Consider the following 14,106-nt stretch of genomic DNA (forward strand, 5'->3'; position numbering starts at 1 on the left):
TCGACTCGACACGACACGACTCGACACGACTCGACACGGTAGCAGCGCGGGTCCTTTTCCACCGCAAATAGTACCTCCTGGACGTGGGCGGAGTCGGCTGCGCGAAAGGGCCGTGACGTATTTTTGTACGCGACGCAAACAACACCTACGTAACCCACACATGGACAGAACCCACATAACAACAATGGAGAACATCGATGCAATGGTATTCGTGTTCGTATTATTAGCTGGCATGTTGAAGAAGTGGAATATGTTGGCTGCGGCGCTGCTATGGCTGTTACCAGCATGGTTGCCATGTCGCTCTCGTGACTTCGTCACACTCTCTGGCCAATCAGTGGCCGGCCGTCTGCCGACGTCACCTTTTAGCATCGGCTCAGCCGCTTGGAACCTAGAGCGAGGCGGTACTAGAAAAAGCAGCCACTTCAGGTACCAGATACCATGTTTTCGCGGTGGAAACGCAAAAAATGCGAGCTGAGTCGAGTCGTGTCGAGCTGGTACCATGCAGTGGAAAAGCGGCATAACTGGCTGCACTACCGAGTACGTTACTAATGAAGATCTAATACTGTCTCAGCGGTGAGGCTTAAAGCAAATGTCAGGCCAAGTCTGGACAATAAAGTCCTATTCTATTCTTATGAATTTGTTGTATTTGAAATGAGATGAGATAAACCTGATTTCTTTGGGGCTCAGACCAATAGACTGAGCCCCCCCCCCCCACACACACACACTTACTGATGACATTAACCTCATGACTCCCGACTGTTCCAAGATTTGTCTCCAAGGAGAACTGTCCGCTATCAGCCAAGGTCAAACGATTGATGTCCAACCGCAGGGTTTGTGGATCCAACGTTGTGCGTCCCTTGAATGACCCATAGTATGTATGGCCGCTCGGATCCCAATCCACCACCAAGGCGGTGCCGTACTTCCACCTGATGCTGTTGATTGGTCGTGGAACAGTGGAAACGTCTGGCTCCAAGGTGAGTGTTGTTCCCACTTCTAAATATTTAGGTTCTCCTTGAGCTGCAACAAAAAACAAAAACTTGTTACGCGGAAAACTGGACAACATTTCGCAGTCTGACATGCTTAGTGCTCATTCATGACAAACGTGGATTTGTGTGACACCAAAGGCCAGCAGGTGCAAAGAGGATGACCCACGCTGTCCGTAGCGTGGTGGCAGCCCGTCCAAAGAGGGCGCTGGGGCGCCGCCCTCCCGCCGACCTGCCTGCCTGTTAATTATTTGTTATTTAATGTAATAATAATCTATCTAATTTTGAACAATAATCTGTGTTAATTACATGCAAATAACAATTTACTTTAGAATGTGTACTTTAGAACTCTCCAGAATGATATTTGCATTCCGTTTCACGTTCAACGTTTATCGTTTGGGTGTAGTAGCCAATAGGCTGTCTTCCCGGAGATCCCGTTCATTCAGCCAAACCGTACTGGAATTTAAGCCAATGGTTAATGGCTACGCACCGGTTTTTATGCAAAAAATGTAAATATTTCGTCAATCAGTGTCGTCAAATGTTATGGTTTGGGGCGCAGTATGTAAGGGTTCTCTATTGGTAGTATGGGTTCTCTATGTATGTAGTATGGGTTCTCTATGGGTTCTCTATGGGTTCCAGGAGGGCTCGCCCCAACGCGCTTGCATCATACGTAACTAAGCAAAGAGAGGGAGGGGGCATCTTTGATCAGGTCACATACTACTTTCCAGATAGCGACTGTAAAGTGCAATTCCGTTGTGTCTCTGAAAGAAGTTCCTTTTAGTCTGCGATCTAATTCAGACAAATTGACATTAAAACAATCAGGACCTCCAAGACCAAACAAGATTAAACTGGTTTCTACAAAGTGGAGGATGTCATACACCCATAGGCGCCGGAACCTATGAGGCCGCAGGGCCAATGGCCAACCCCACTTGGCCATTGTGGGGTTGCCCACAATGCAAAAAAAATAAATGTATATATTTTCTTTTAGCCTGTATTATTACTATACAAATGAACAGAGCTTCGCCTCCCCACAACCTTATATTGATTGACCCTTGCTAAAACGTTCTCAACGATTCAGCCAATGGAAGTACTACAGCAGGTAGCAATCGCGTTGCCATGGCCCAAGGGTAAACAAATGATAAACAAGTTAAAGGTTGGGTATGGAATTCTCTTTTTTGGTCATTTTTGCAAAATTACTTGAAATCCTTATCATAACCCCCTTACAGTCAGAGTTAGAAGTACTGACATGAAAATTAAACAAGTCAATAATCTGTGGAACGGGCAGGGCTCGAAAAACTCCAGTCAATGGTTTCCAGACCCACCGAGTGGCATTGGACAGTAAGTACGTCAATCAAACGGTCGTACTGCACTCCCCCTCCCCCGCTCCCCGCGCGACCCCTTCGTGCACGTACACAAAGCTTGTGACCAGAGCAAGCTTCTGTTTGTTGTTATCCTGCGGTAGCTACTGGAGCTAGCTAACTAGCTAAAGGCTCGCTCTCGCGCATCGCTCGTGCATGATTGCGCGTCCATGTACTTGGAATGGGTGGAGTCAGAGTCAGCGTTGAAGGAGAGGGGGTAGGACCATTTGAGTTGTGTTTTCAAAATCTGCTGGCGTTTCGCAAATGCCATACCCAACCTTTAACTAACGATCGCTGTTGGCTTCCATTTCATGCAAGCACTTTTTAAGTTCTTTTTATTTTTTTCTACATCAGAATTGCATGCTTTAATAAACTATTGTTTTTACCTACCATTACGAGTCTCGTTTGGTCTAGTAGGGAATTCGCACATTGGCGCTGCTGCTGCTTGCTTATGGCTAGTTCAGACTACAAGATTTCAGCCCGATTTTCCCCCGATTCGTTCGTCGCAGACAAATTTGAAGTAAATAAATAAATAAATAAATAAGTAGGTTAACATATTGACTAGACAAACAGCTGACAAACTGACAAATTATATTTTCCTATAATCTCCCTGCATCTGAAATCTCCGCCCAGCGCTCGTCCGCTGGTTTTCCATAAGCATTCCGCTGTGCGATCATCCCTGCTGCATATGCCCTCACACATTGGTGAAATCATATGCTGGATGCTTTACTCTTTCTATGTGGCTTTTAGTTAATGATAGGGTTATAATAAGACCACGGGGATGCATTTGTGAATCCAGCCAAGATTCACAAAGAGTCTCAAAAAAAGAAAAGTTCACAAATGAAAAGCATCCTGTTAAGTCAAGTTTAACAGTTTGTATATAAATGTAACAAAATCCAAATACATTACAAATAATAAAAAAAAAAGTATCAATATATTTATGGATTTATATTACATTTATTTAAAACAAGACATATTTGTGTGTGGATCAGAAATGTGTTTGTGAGAAGAGAGTCATTTATATATAAATCACAAAATACATTTGTGAATCCTTCTCTGTGCATTCATTATTAATGAGACTGTTCTGACCCCATAGAAATACGCGTGAACCAGGCTGGACGCACCCAGAGGTCGTGATACAAACAACCACCCCAACGCTCACGCTAACAGCCGCACTTCCGCCAAGTCGCAAAGAAATTGGCAGATTCAGAGTTTGCGGTTCAATAGATCATCACTGAAACATCGTTGCGACACAAATGACACCTCTAGCTAAATGTAGTAACCTAGAGAACCAGCTACAAACTTGTTTCATCCAAACGAGCCGTCTTTAGAGAACGGTGAATTGCATTGGCTTCTATGAGCTGTCGGCTTTCATCCGCGAGCTTAGGGACCGTCTACAAAGTGCAAAACTGACAACGACCACAATGGTCAGATTTCAATAGCGTCTCCATTATTGACTCTAGAACCCCAAACTTGTTCCATAAAGGCATGGCCTCTATATGGTCTTACTACAACCTTTAGTTTGGAAAAATATATCTCTTCTTATTTTTTAAAGGTCCCATGGCATGCTACTTTATGGATGCTTTAATATAAATATTAGTCGGCCCCTAACACAGTATTTGAAGACGTTCCCGAATTACAGCCGCTGCGAGCCAGTTGCACATTGAGCCTTCCCCAAATGCGCCGTTTCGGTGCCTGTAGCTTTAATGCAAATGAGGAGGAGAGAGGCGGGTCACGGAGGAGGGTGGTGGTGTGGCCCTGAGCAGCGTGCGGCCACGGTACCATGTGCTCTGTTTACAGTGGATGTATCGCAATGGCGAGGCGGACACAGCCTTTGGCCGTGTTCTGTAAATATTCTAGAACACTCCGGGTGCTCCGGCGGGAGTCCTAGAGCTCTATATCTAAATAATATCATATTATACATAGATATCTATATAATATAATATATATTATCAGGGCAGGCCAAAAGCTGTGTGCGCCTCCAGACGATATTATGAATCTCAAACGACTGCGTCGGGTTCTCCGACGTCTCTGGTTCTTCCACGTCCACATCAATCTGAAGTAGACTGAACTGCGACATGGAGGAGAATGGGACCACCGCCTCGGCAGCGGGCAGCGAAGAGGCGGTGGTCCCTCGGCTGCCGGCTTCCCGTTGGCTACAATCCCTTTCTCCTCCATGTCGCATGGGGCATTGTCTCATGGCCGTGCAGTCTTCGGTGAGGGTTTCAGTTCGCAGGACTATTGTTTTGAACAATATCCCCAATTAAAAAAAATTGGAGTAAATACATTGATAGTCAAGGCGGGGCCCTATTGTTGTTAAAGGCGGCCACCTTAACCATACCGTGCTGGGGGAAACACTGCATATTAATGTTAGAAAACCTAATAAAGTGCGATTTTCATGCCATGGGACCTTTAAGGAATTTCAATAGCGTCGCCATTATTGACTAGATATGTTATTAAAAACTAAAACTAAACTAACACGTTTTGGGGCTCTAGAGTCAATAATGGTGTCATGGTCCGCTCCTGATTTTCCCGTTCACCTGCCTGCCAAGCTGATCCCACCTTATTAGCTCAACCAACTTCACCTGTGCTCCCTCTATATAAATCCTCTCTCTCCACTCAGGCCCCGTTTACACGAGGACGCTTGCGGGTGAAAACGACAAAATATTTAATCGGAAGTGCCTTTCGTTTAGACGGTGACGGCGTTTTTGGGGCATGAAAACGCATAAATCTGAAACCACCCTCCAGGGTGGAAAAGTTGAATACGCTCCGCCGTAGCGTTTCCGTCTAAACGGCCAAGACGCAAAACACTGCTCAGATCTGCTCACGTCGCGTACGCGTTTACGTCACATACATGTGCCAGTAGGCCCTATAAAGAAATAAACAAACATGTCAGATTATTTCGATGCGTCGGACCTTCAAGCTGCTCTGGCAGCTCTAACAAGCATACAGGAGTATTTCCACGAAATGTATAGGATATTTACAGATAGTATTACTGAACATAGAAGGATCTTTTTGGTTTTTGCGACACGGATAAGAGAAAGAAGATTCTACGCATGCGCTCAGACATGGCTCAGACACTTTTGCGTCACCGTATGCACGCAGATTTCCTCCCGAAAACGCTTGTCTAAACGCGGAATAAAAAGTGAAGACGCAACGCCACTTTTGCGTCTTCTGTTCAGACCGTCATCGTGTAAACGTAGCCTAAGTCTCTGCCATATCTTCTCTTGATACTCACAGAGCTTTCCCGCAACTCAGTGAACGCATAGCAATCAATGACCAGTGGTGTAGATGGTTTTCGCTCTGTGCAAGGTCATTAGCCCAAGTAAGTCCTACAAAAAAAGAACTACAGTAATAGCAGATGTTGAAGTTGTTAAATAGTTAAAAAACAATTTGTATGGAACAATCGGTTAAGGTACGTTAAGTGCTTGATTCTCGACACTCGACACATGCGATTTTACCCGGGCTCCAGCGCAACTTTCCCTACCAGGTGCAGCCTCAGGTAGCCTAGGACCATTCATACAGGAGCAAGCAAGAACGTTACCCTTTTCTGTCCTTGGGAAACGAAAAGACGGACAATCCGTTTCCACTGTTAGAGCAGTTACTTTATCATTGCACATTTACGAGGCATTTCTTTTTTAAACTATCTTTATTTTCGAAAAATAGACACCGGTGAAATGATATTGAGCGGGACATTGACTGTATTATTTAAGGTGGTCATACCGTACCTACCATGTACATAACACATTGAACATTGAACACAAGAAATGGAAGAAATTCCATTATGCCCATGTACTTTCACCATACATAACTATATAAAAAATAAAAGGGCCTGCAGGAAAATATAAATACAGTACTCAAAAAATTAACTTCGACGGAATGTTTCTGATCGTGCTTCAGCTTCAGATGCCGTCAAGAGGGGTCTCTGTCGTAATCAGTCGCAAGTCCGTCCCTGACCAATCAGCATTCATTAGCAGAATGCTAGCGTGTACGGCCAACTACGGCCCAAACTGTAAGAAATCGAAAGGACATAAGTACTCATTCAATCGACTTTTGAACTATAATCTATATTGAACTTGCGGAATCTACAATAAAATTTGCGATATTTCAACGACAAGCAGGTGAAAGAGACATATTTAGCCGTCTAGCCCCATAGACTCCCATTCATTCTGGACTCGCCCGCGATCACATCCAGTGGATGTCTAATGGAACTACAACCAAGATCGGTACAATGGGGCGTATAGGAAGTGCCCAGGCTCTTCGTAGACGGGCTCTGGTAGGCCTCTATCTATGCCTGCTCTTAAAACAGCCGTAGGCTACTACGACTAAACTCAGTATTTAATATACGGCATGACAATAACACGGTCTAGACCCCTTATATCCGTATGACCACCAACATAACGACATAATAACCTCTTAAAAGTCACGCATGTTGTGCGAGGATCAGTGCGAGGAATTGAGGAGCGGCTCAGGGTGCTGCCGCAGCCACCTACCAGATGAGGGTCTGACTCCCAGGACGGCTGAAGTCAACCATAACAGAGCATTGGATAACTTCATGTCTTCGTCGGTTTACTAAAGGCGATGCATTCAACTTTTAAAAAGGTACTTCTATTAAAAACGACCCGCGTGCAAGCCGTGCGCATACGCCTCGCTCCTCAATGGAGCATTAAGATCCGAACTTCCGTCTTCCGTCGATAGTTTCGGTTTCGACGGATGTTTTGAATTACCCCCTGAAAGCGATACTTTTTTATTTGAGCGAAGCAAATACGCACCCAAGGACAAAGAACATTTTTTAAAAAAAGTAATTTATTTAAACTATTGACCAGACGTTCAGGTCTTCTATATTTTATGCATAAACAATAGTAGGGAGGCGGAGAATCAGACGGGGCTCTCCTGGCGCGAGGCAGATAAAAGTGGACCCCTGTAGATAAGAGTAGACACATGCTTCAAAATGATTCGAAAGCCAAAGAAAATAGTCGAACATGTCAAATGGAAGTTTTTTTGTAATACATATTTTTGTATAAAAGCTGGGTCTTGTAAGGGGTTCCACACGAGCCATAACCCAACCCCAGACCAGAGCCAAAAAGTAGGATTTGGTTTTAAGTTTCAAGTCAGTCATGAAGAAAAAGAAGAAGCTTGGGTTTGCCTATTTTGTCAAAATGATAAAATAATAGCGCAGGAAACCAGTCGAAGGACGGTGGGAAGCACAGAGACACACGCATGAGGGTGGAGGATTCATCTCGCGAGTCGCGATGGGTTGAAAAAAGACGTTACAGGTGTCTGTAGAAAACACGTTAACCCCCTGGTGTGTCAGGGCCTAGAAGTACCGCTATGGTTACCAACCTAGCATCACGTGGCCTTTATCATCCGGTATCTTATGCTGAAACAAGTCATGTCAAATCAAATAACATCAGTGCCGACAGGTAAATATTTTAGTCTTTTATGTATTCTTAAAGTATATTTTTTGTATATTTTTTTAGTTTCAGACCAACAGGTTATTTACTTTTTCTTTTCTTTACAATTGAGCCCTGACAGCTTTGACTTGTGGACACTGACTGTTTTCCTGATGCTCCAATTCTCTTTCTGGAGACACACGTAAGGGTTGTTCTTAAATAACGCTCAACACGTCCACGAGACCGTCAACACAGTGTGCGCACACACTTTGACACTCTAGCCCACAGAATCCTTGTTGGTCGACAAACAAAGTGCAGAAAGGGATCAGTGGTGGGATGGTGCGTTGGGACGCTTTCACAACTTAAAATATGTAGGGAGAGGACGGGTCGTGACGTCATTAGGATGTCAAGAAAGACGAACGAAGAGAATAGTTTGGAAATGCACTGTAAAAAAAAAAAAAACTATAGTATTTACCCAATTTATCTAAGGTAACAATTTGCATATACTTTGGTTGGGTAAATTTCGATCCAATATTTTGAGTAAAGACTACATCAACAGCTATGAAATACTAAAATAAATTAGGTTAAGTTTACCTACGATTTTTCAATACAATTTACGAAATAATTCAGTGATATTAACTTGAGATTGTTAGGCATTATTAATTTACTTCATCATTATTAGTAATAATTTGCTAATATGACTAATTAACTTTTACCTATCCAGGGAAGGTTCGATTTTCAGACACAGCAGACAGTATTGATGAAATCAACTTGTTTAATCAACCAAATGATCAAAAGTCACTTGAAGAATATGCAAGAGGATCACAAAACATATTCACAATATATACAAACAATAATAAAGGGTTTTGTTGCTGAAATGTGTCTCTGCAGCCAGGTCATTTCAAGCTGGTTTCTGAACAACCATACATAACAGAACATTTAAAACTTCGAGCTAAAAAAAAATGCACATACAACTCAGTGCTTCTGCTGTGTGTGTGTGTGTGGGGGGTGCGTGTGTGTGTGTGTGTGTGTGTGTGTGTGTGTGTGTGTGTGTGTGTGTGTGTGTGTGTGTGTGTGTGTGTGTGTGTGTGTGTGTGTGTGTGTGTGTGTGTGTGTGTGTGTGTACACACATCTGGTCACTTTGCAGCTGTGAATGTGGGTTTTCTGAAGAAAATATCATTTTACAACAGAATATTTAAACCTGTTTGCTCAAAAAAAATACATAAATACAACTGTGTGTGTGTGTGTGTGTGTGTGTGTGTGTGTGTGTGTGTGTGTGTGTGTGTGTGTGTGTGTGTGTGTGTGTGTGTGTGTGTGTGTGTGTGTGTGTGTGTGTTAGGGCTGCTCGATTATGGAACGAATCATGATTATTTTGGTCAATATTGAAATCACGATTTTTCATACGATTATTTTTTGAGTTTGAAAACATGATGTGTTTATTCAGCATGTCTCTCTCAAAAACACTTTGTAACTGAGTACTTTCAAATTTCGCATTAAAAAAATACACAAAATGGTCCCAAAGAAAACGCATCAGCTGCAGTAGACTCGTTTACGTACCCATCAAGCTTCATCATGAACGTCTCCTGCAGGAATTGTCGTTACACAACGGAACTCTTTGATCTTTGAAAACAAGTAAAGAGACAACATAATACACTTCCAACATCAATTCTCAAAGTTTCAGTCGACAAATAACAGTTCTTGTTGGAAAATAAAATATTTTTTTATCAAACTATTACTTGAGCCTCACTAAATAATGCAGGCCACCTTTCTCTGAAGACACCAACACCTGGGCTGTGGGTCACCACCTCGACTTGAAAAGGATTTGGACAATTTTTCTGTGATTTTCTTTTCGTTATTCTTCTTTTTAATTTCATTGATCAACTCAAGCCTGTCCTTCTCCAAACTGTTCTGATTTTCTCCAACAGGATGTGGTGGGAGATAATAAACCTCTGCTTTTTAACGTGGCATTTAACGTGGCAGAATTAGTTTATCGAGTCCCGGTCGTCATGTAGCCGATTACTTCCGTCCGATTACCGATACGGTCGCCATGTAGCTCCCTAGCCGATAACGTCCGTTCGGCAGAACTAGTTTATCGAGTCCCGGTCGTCATGTAGCCACCTAGCCGATTACGTCCTTCCGGCAGAATTAGTTTATCGAGTCCCATTATGCTCGACACCCACATAACTGCTTACAGCTATCTATATTTTTTTATTTTTTGTTTCTACTTTTTTCACATACCGTATTATTTGGCAGAATAAATATTTCAGAAAGATTCAGACTTCAATTGTTCTGTGTTGTCAAATTTCTTTAGTGACTAAACAAATTCAGGGATGCACCACACCATTATGTTAACCTCTGTTCAATGTATAGACTATTTTCAGACACAATAGAGAAATATCAGTGGCAGGCAGAAATAGGCCTAAACTTTATTTGGAAAGAGTGAGTTTATAAAATTAGCCTATATATTCTTTCATTTGCATTGTTGGATTTATTTCTAAACTATTTTCCTTGAACTCACCCCAATATGTAGACTTGAATCATACCAACTCGTACATTTTTTAGCTTATTTATGTATTTTTTAAAGAGGACATCCTGAAGACTCAGGAGAGGGAAGCAGGAGGTCTTAAGGCAAGTAAAGAAAAGAGAGTGAGCCAGAAAACAGGCCCTGATACATGCTCTGCTGTACTCTCTACTGTAATATGAATTAAAGAACCACTTTAAAGATGTGATGAAAAATTATCGCTTGCATTTCGGGCACTGCTAGGGGCTAAGCCCCCCCCAGCCTCTAAATCCTAGTGACGTCCCTGGTGCTCATGGTACCACCAACTCAGTAACTTCAGAGCAAAGACAGGGCTTTCATGCACAATGATTAATTGAAGTAGGCCTATTTCTCCAAAGTCAGGCAATCCTCCTGTTGATCCAAAGGGCAGCAACATTCCAACACTATAGTCCGTGCCTGAAATGTTAACCTTGTCTTTCTTGTTCACAACCACTACCCCAGGGGACTTCCTTGGAAAAGACTCCTTAATGCTGTCTTTTAGAACATCGACTGCCACTTGAGTCATTCTGGACACTGACAGCGTTGGCCTTTGAATGTTTGCATCATGGATGTGATATGCAATCTTGTTTTCTTGCCATTGTCATGAGAATATTTCTGAAAGACCCGGTCTGCCTCACACTTTTAAAGAATCGGTGTTTGGCTTCAAAACGCATTGTCCGACCCACCCCTAGTGCCTTCGATCGTTTCCCGGCCCACGCTGACATCACAAGACCCCGCCCAGCATCAGGCGTCTCAGGAGCGTCGCCCCCTGGTGGTGCCGAGCTAGGCGCGCAGCCTCGGCTCTCTGGCCCTGCAACGACGACCACAAGGAGAACGTTAGGACCCCCAGAAAGGGAAGGTTAACCAAATGGTTCAGTGTAGCGGCAAGTGTTGCAAAGGGTGGAGTACGGTTGTGACGGTTGTAACGGTTGTAACAGTGAACTCTAAATCGCCCAAAATGGCAACCCTTGTAAATCCTCTTTTGTTTAAATAAAGATGCATTTATTTGTAATAATTATTGTAAGTTGCCTTATGTGCTACAAACCCTGCGGAGTTACAGGTGAATGCATAGGCCAATGACTTAGTTAGGCTATTATTATCGTCAATAAGTGTGTGTATCTGGTTGCGTGTGTTTGGGGGGGGGGGGGGGGTCTATGTGCCCAGGGGCCCGATATCTCATAATCCTTCTATGAGTGTTGCTCCCAGCCTCCGAGGACCAATCTTTAGAAAGGACGATCTGATCCGTCTAGAATCCAATTCTTCTGAATATTTAGAATGTTGTGTGAGCAAAAAAAAAATTATAATAAAAAGGAAAGTACTAATAGAAAAAAATATAGCCCTTTTGCATTTAAAAAACCAACAACATATGTGTAATCCGGGGCATATAAAGACTGGGACCAGCAAATAATTACTTTCTCTCCATTGAAACCCATTCATATTTTTCAATGTCATAGGTCCCATGGGCTCTACCGGAAGGGGCGTGACTTTGCCACTCTATTACACAGACAGTAGTGTCATTCTTTTTTTCATAAAGTAAGCTTCTGTCCACCCCTTCCCCAGCTTGGCAGCAATTTGGCCGTGTGTGGAGACTCATTGACCTACAGGCTATTTTCTTGCCCGATAATTTTCATGCAGGTGGCGGCGGCTGCTGTTGGATGCTGCTGATGGTGGTGGATGCTGGTCGATGCTGATGATGGTGGATGCTGATGATGGTGGATGCTGATGGCGGTGGATGCTGATGGCGGTGGATGCTGCTAGCGGTTGCTGGTGACTTGAGCTGGCTGGTGCCGACAAACACCGCTGCTGCAGGTGGCTGATGCTTGAAACGATGGCTGCTTGAGCTGGCGAAGAATGGTGGTGGTGGCGCCTGCTGGTGGCTGGTGGTGATGGCGGCTGGTGGTGGTGACGGCTGCTGGCTGCGATTGTTATCCTTGCTTTCGACCTGATGCACTTTGCTATTTTGCTATCCTTGACCTCAGCCTGATTGGAGTATTTTGTTTATTTATTAATAACTTATAATATTCCTCCCTGTTTCTTCACTTTGTTCTTGTTTCAAGTATATACACGCCCACCTGTTCACACGTTTGTTGTTCTTGTTTCACACATGACTTACTTTGTTTTATTTGTTGATGCCCCCTGGCTCTACTTTGCTGTTCTTGTTCACACTTGCTGTATGTTTGCTTCGTTGTTCTTAGTCATACTTGTTCACACTTGTTTTTGGTTCCACAAACCTCAGCCTGATATATGTGGAAAGGATTCTTTTTTCTAAACACATCTCAAACACTTAACTCCTGGCTCCAGCTTTACATGCTGCATCCTCCTTTGCAGCGTGCAGACGTTAGGCAGTGGAATCCGCATTTGCTGGAGGGTTTTATAACCAGTTGCCCATTTTATTTGTATTGCTTTTTTAATCGTCTCCTTTCCTCACCGTATTCCTATTTTTAACACTTATATATACACACATATATATATATATATATATATGTGTATATATAAGTGTTAAAAATAGGAATACGGTGAGGAAAGGAGACGATTAAAAAAGCAATACAAATAAAATGGGCAACTGGTTATAAAACCCTCCAGCAAATGCGGATTCCACTGCCTAACGTCTGCACGCTGCAGACGTTAGGCAGTGGAATCCGCATTTGCTGGAGGCTGTATATATATATATATATATATATATATATATATATATATATATATATATATATATATATATATAATATATATATATATATATATATTCATCCAAGCATAATGATTTATTATTCTTTAATATATTTGATACTTTGTGTATGGCTTAGCCTTAAAAGTATCATGGTTGTGTGGTCAGCTCCTGCCTCATCAGAAGAAGTTGCCTGGAAACTAAATGCTTAATGGACTGTTGCTATCTGCTTTCTCAATCACTCTCTGGCCACGGGTAAGTGAATCGGAATTACATGCAAAATCAAGGAAATCCAGTAGTCCAGTTGCGCAAAAAATAACCTTTTGAATCGTCTTTGATTTCAGAACAGATGTAGCAAGGCAAAAGTTAAGGTCAAGCCACTAAAGTCAGTAGCCTAGTGCTACCCATGCTAACACGAACATGAAGCTTTCCCTCAAACTTAAAAAAGTATCAAAGTAGCTTTCAGTTGTCACCCTCTCCAAATGTAAAACATGACATTTATAAATATGCAATAATAGTCAGAAAAGTACTTGGATGTGTGTTTTTTAAATGTATAATGACCATTCACTATTGCGATCGCTGCTGTCAGTCCCATAGAAGAACATGGCAGCGCGGCGTGTTTTGGAACTATACAGGCTTACACATTACAATCACGTGACCACCCCGCCGGCGAGATCAGTGTCGCAACTCTTCTCTCTCTATGGCTCTGGCGTAGGCCTACACAACTTAAAAAAAAAAAAAAGGAACGCGAAGAAGCCGAATTTATTGAAAGTGGTTTGACTGTAGGAGAACAGAACAAAGAATAATGTCAATGAGTGTTTGTTGCAAACACATGTTGATGCCATGATGGCAACTTTATATATGTTTCCATTTTCTCTCATCCACCTTGGCTGATTGCAGTGATAGTCATCATATTCTTGATTGTTGCTGTATCTGCAGGGCTAATCACTATGGTCTATAAGTGTAAGTATCCATTCAATCAACCTTTTCTCTATATAGTTACAGATACGGAGAGATATACATGTCGAAAAATATAAAGGTATGGATATAGTTTGAGATGTAGGTATAGATACACAGGGATATAAAGGTTGATATGTATAGATAATAGGGGTGTAGCGGTACATTGAAGTCACGGTTCGGTTCATACCTCGGTTCAGACATCACGGTT

At 42.6% G+C, this 14,106-nt stretch overlaps 1 protein-coding gene across 1 annotated transcript in view; it reads right to left on the reverse strand.

Annotated features, from left to right (window-relative positions):
* LOC115542259 (uncharacterized) overlaps nucleotides 1–14,106 on the reverse strand; it is a 578,272-nt gene that overhangs the window by 479,183 nt on the left and 84,983 nt on the right. Inside the window, exon 6 of the mRNA XM_030354447.1 lies at nucleotides 730–1,017. Within this exon, the coding sequence (XP_030210307.1) occupies nucleotides 730–1,017 (288 nt within the window). The remainder of the gene's footprint in view (nucleotides 1–729; nucleotides 1,018–14,106) is intronic.

This window comes from Gadus morhua, chromosome 4 (assembly GCF_902167405.1).
Source record: "Gadus morhua chromosome 4, gadMor3.0, whole genome shotgun sequence".
Lineage (NCBI taxonomy): Eukaryota > Metazoa > Chordata > Actinopteri > Gadiformes > Gadidae > Gadus > Gadus morhua.